At 44.7% G+C, this 4,734-nt stretch overlaps 1 protein-coding gene across 1 annotated transcript in view; it reads left to right on the plus strand.

The window, feature by feature from the left end:
• The window catches only part of LOC116846680 (venom dipeptidyl peptidase 4-like), a 156,239-nt gene that overhangs the window by 62,443 nt on the left and 89,062 nt on the right, over nucleotides 1-4,734 (plus strand). The window contains exon 4 of the mRNA XM_032820844.1: nucleotides 2,857-2,931. Coding sequence (XP_032676735.1) covers nucleotides 2,857-2,931 — 75 coding nt within the window. The remainder of the gene's footprint in view (nucleotides 1-2,856; nucleotides 2,932-4,734) is intronic.

The raw sequence follows: 4,734 nt of genomic DNA on the forward strand, positions 1-4,734 counted from the left end.
TCTCTCTCTCTCTCTCTCTCTCTCTCTCTCTCTCTCTCTCTCTTTCTCTCTCTATATATATTGTTGGCGATATTCTACGCGTTACTAAGATTTCCAGAGGAATTTCACGAAAGTGCGCTCGCTGAGCGAGCAGAAAGAAACCCATTATACGCGAGTACATGGCGCTGGGAACGCGTAATTTCAGCAGAGCCACGAGGTAACACGTTATTCTGTTCTTCAGTTGATATCGCGCACGTAAATAGGGAAGATCGCAAATGCACAGCGCGTCATATTTAGCATGGAACGAGAGCTGGTGCAAAGTGGCGAAAATTCGATGAATCGTGCAGGATTGCGCGCGTTACTTTGTATCCGTACTCCATTTCCACAGCGCGTGTATAAAAAAACATCTACCGTATAAAAATTTCATACGTTGAAGAGCGATAAGTTTATTACGTACGTGTCAAGCTGTCCCAGTGGAATACTTTGAAATTAGTTTAAAAAGTTGCTAATAGAATCATAACTTTGCGCCACGTAACATTATAAAACTGTCACGGTCACTTTGTTTTCACGCCAATATCGTACCTGACGACAAAATTCAGTTTTCCCTTTTTTTTCTGTTTCGCGCTCGCTTTTTTCCATGTCCGTCGAGGATAGTAGAAAAGGTGGCCGCTGATAGTGTGAGATTCACGATTAATGACTCGCGGCGCCTCGGGAACGCACTCCACGCACTTAATGCGACTTCGTTACGCGCGCGATATACGATTTTGAAAAATTAATGAACACGTCCGAACCGAATTATCCCGCGGCGTTCGCAGAGAGAGAGAGAAAGAGAGAGAGAGAGAGGTTCTCCATCGTAAAATATTTCATGCGGGAATAAATTGAAAGCGTGGGAAAGAGAGGAGCGAATGAGAGGTAAAAAGAGAAAGAGAGATAGGTAGAAACGAGATTTGTATTTACGACTTGACCCCCGATAAATACTACGCCCCTTGGCGAAAATCGAGGGAAAACGCGAAAAGAGGCGACCAACGGTGTCGCCGCGAAAGCAATAGCGAAACCAAAGCGCGCGGGGAGCACGTTCCGTCGGCCACTCTGCCGCGCGAATAAACTTGTTGCATTAAAGTAATAATGGCAGTTGTTGGCCGCTACCGCTGCCGGTTACCGTATTATGCTTGCGATGACTTGGTTAACTGGAACGATCGCCGGTCCGACCGACCAACTCGGCACGAGTGTCTCGTTCGAACTCGCGACTCCGCTTAACGATGTTCATCCCATTAGAGCGTCGCCGTAGTTCATTCAGCGGCGTGGTCCATGTCGCGCACTCGCGCGTGATCGTAATTTAGCCGTCCGTGATTTCGACAAACCGTCCCGGCTCGTCGCGACAGTGCATAAAGCCGCTTTCAATGCCGCGGCCTCGCTGTTTCCAGTCCATCTGAGTTCGTGCTGTTCTAACGACTCGTTTTATAAGCGCAATAAGCGACAAGTTCCATTCGAGCGGACGCGATTTGCGCCTCGTCGCCGGCACGACCGTCGCGGCTTTGCATGCGAGATCACCCAGATCACTAGCAGTATCCTGCTGCTGCTGCTGCTATTACTAATTAACGCGTGTTTTTGTTTCTACATCGTGTTTTTATACTCATCGAGGGAGCAGGTTACGCTATAGTATTGCGACGAGACTTTTGAGCGTTGACGAGGCTCCACCAATTTCCTCAATTAATTAGGTTGTTAGAGATTTATTTGCATAATGCAATATATAATTACTAGCTAATTACTGTATAATTATTATATAATTACTTTTAATATATAATTTAGTAGTTTAAACTATCCGACGTTGCCCGGGCTCTTTATTTATACGGGATGTCCCGTTTTTAAACAGGCCAGTCAAAAATCTCGAACACGCGCACATAAATTCGCGCGTGCATCATTGTTGGTAGAAATTGGCAAAGTTGCGTTTTCCATTGCTAAATAACTCCAAAACTATTGGACTTGGATTATACATGTTTCAGGGGTTTTCTATGCAAAATGAAGCGATTTTAGAATCTGCTATAAAAAATACCACTTTCCGTTTAAAAAACAAAACTAATCTCCATATGGCCTTGTGTAATGGCCGAATTAAAAATTTAGGATATCTCTTTGTCTCTTTTTCTCTCTCCTCTCTCTCACCGTCTGTTTTCCTTCTCAAAACTTCATAAATTTTATTTGGAACATTTTTGTCTGTCGGGCTCCGAAATATGGTCTAGCCTGTTTAAAAATGAGACACCGTACATAATATATGTATCTAGAATATATATATGTATTTAGAATATCTAAACTAAAATTGTCACGAAGTGTCAAGGGAAATGATGAAATCAGGGAAAAGAGGTGTGGGATGTCCATGTAGTCTATAGTTTCCTAGAGAGCCGTAGGTTCCTAGAGAGTAACTATGCAAATTTGGTCCAGATCGGTTTAGGAGTTAACGTAGGAACAGGAGTTAACATACACACAGATATTCTATTTTATATAAATATGCAGATTTGCATTATATAATTTGCAGGATAATAACGATAATAAATGTGTGCGTCAAGACGTAATATTGAAATTCTAAATATTTAAACATAGTTGTATATTGCTGTTAAATTATAAAACTGCTGGAATCTCCCACGTATCGAAATGCTCGTAAACTACCCTACATTCGAGAAAAATTCGTCAGATTTCACTAAACTGGAATTTACGGAATATGCCGTTTTTTACAACGGTAACTGACGATGCATGCGCTTTTCGGCGTCCCCCAGAGAATTGTTCATTGTACATTCGCGATGCTTCATTGAATCACGCTCCGCAATTACGTTGCAACGTAGCGACGTTCGTTTATTAACGACTCGTTATCTGACTGTTTTGCAGGTTTTGCTGTCGAGTTACGATCATCAATTATCCGCCGATAGGAAGTACCTCATGCTTACTCTCAATCTTCAAAAGGTGAGTCTTGCTTTTATGCTTCGAACTAACCAAACCCAACCCGAGATTATATTAATATAATTAATGCCGGATAAAGAGGAGAATTGCGCGCCAAGAAGCCACACGCTGATCAGTAAAATATATATCGCTCAATTATAATTACAAGTTTAAGTTCGGTGGCGATGTTAAAGACCATCTATGCGGTGGCAATTGTCTCTTCAAGTCATAGTACTAATCTATGAATCAATCATGCATCTATTTCCTCCGCATAAACTTGTGAAAAATGAAAAGTCTTATTGAACTCGTCAAAACTTTTCATTCTTTACGGATTTACGCGAAAAAAACAGATATCTGTTCGCTGGAAACAGATCGATTCGCAGACTAATGCTATGACCTTAAAACACAACTGCGAGCACACTGTAGACCACCCTTTAGTGGCCGTGTTGGCGAAGCAGCCTTTCTCGCAAACACATGCATGCAAATGAGGATTACAACGGCGCGGTGTAATTGTTCGCGGCTCATCCTTACGAGCTGGTAATTTCTGACTTTGCGTGTCTGACGTTCTCAACAAACTCAGCGATAGTCTGTGAATTCTGACACAATGAATTTTAATGCAACTATTAACGAACAAGTGTCTTCCTGTCGTCATAATGACTCTTCCGCTCCGCCTCGCTCTTTCTACACAATTGAATGACGGTTAATTTACACTTTAATTCAACAAGTGCATTTATCTTGCACTGGCATTTTCCTTGGGAGCGCGTATTGCGAAAATTACTCAAGCGAAATTGCGATTTAATACCCTTTTCGCAAAATGAACCGCAACCGCAGAACGTTGCCAGTCTCGCGCGTCCAATTAAGAGTATTAAGGGCTTTCTTCCGAAAACTCGTTATTTTGAGGTCGGCATAATTCCGAATTCAAATGCTCGATTGAAACGATGACGAGCGGAAACGACGGTAGTTTCGGCAGGAGAGCGTGTGGAAACGAGCAAGACTACTCGGAAGTTCGTATTGCCGAACGGAATGACTGTGATAAACGTTTCGTTTGCCCTCTCTGTTCGCGCGCTCTTCTCCTCACCGCCGAACCGTTCGTCAGGTGGTTCCACTGCGCGTCAGTAGGAAACCGCTTAAACTTTCAAAGACCAGTAATTACAAGGACCCAGAGTGTCAAGACCTCTCCGAGGTCACGCACTCACGTTCCGAACGGATGCGTTTGGATAAGCCGCGAATGGATCGAGCTGGGGTCGCGTCGTCAAGACGACGCGAGACTTGTTTAATCCGACGACACGCAGAATCCTCCGGAGTAACGTTTCCGAGCGTTATCGCCCGCCAACTCGCAAAATAAATCCGTCTTCGCGAACCCGTTGTTCCGCAGTCGATAGCGAGTCTCGTTTTCGTCCGTTCTCGGTTTTCCATCGTTCCGCTGGAACTCGTGTGATGTCTCGTGCACCCACCCGCACTCCCCTGCGCGCGCGGATTAACGCCGCACCGGGCTACAACTCGCGGCGCGGTTCAGTTAATTCGACGCGATCATGAGTAAGAGAGAGAGAGAGAGTTAAACCACGGCGCGCCGTGGCAAACTAAACACCATATAATACCCGACACGGTTGCGCGGGATTCTACGATTGTATGCGACGGCTACCCCGTTCCCTGCAACCCTCGCGCCCTGGAATCACCGTCGGCGACCACCATCCCATAACCGACCAACAACCGTCCATCGTGCACGCCACCGGTCCAATTGCATACATTACCGTTACCATATCTCCCTTTCGTCTCTCTCTCTCTCTCTCTCTCTCTCTCTCTCTCTCTCTCTCTCTCTCTCTCTCT

This window comes from Odontomachus brunneus, unplaced genomic scaffold, assembly GCF_010583005.1.
Source record: "Odontomachus brunneus isolate Ranch 3 - 2012 unplaced genomic scaffold, Obru_v1 Obru_scaffold_066, whole genome shotgun sequence".
NCBI lineage: Eukaryota > Metazoa > Arthropoda > Insecta > Hymenoptera > Formicidae > Odontomachus > Odontomachus brunneus.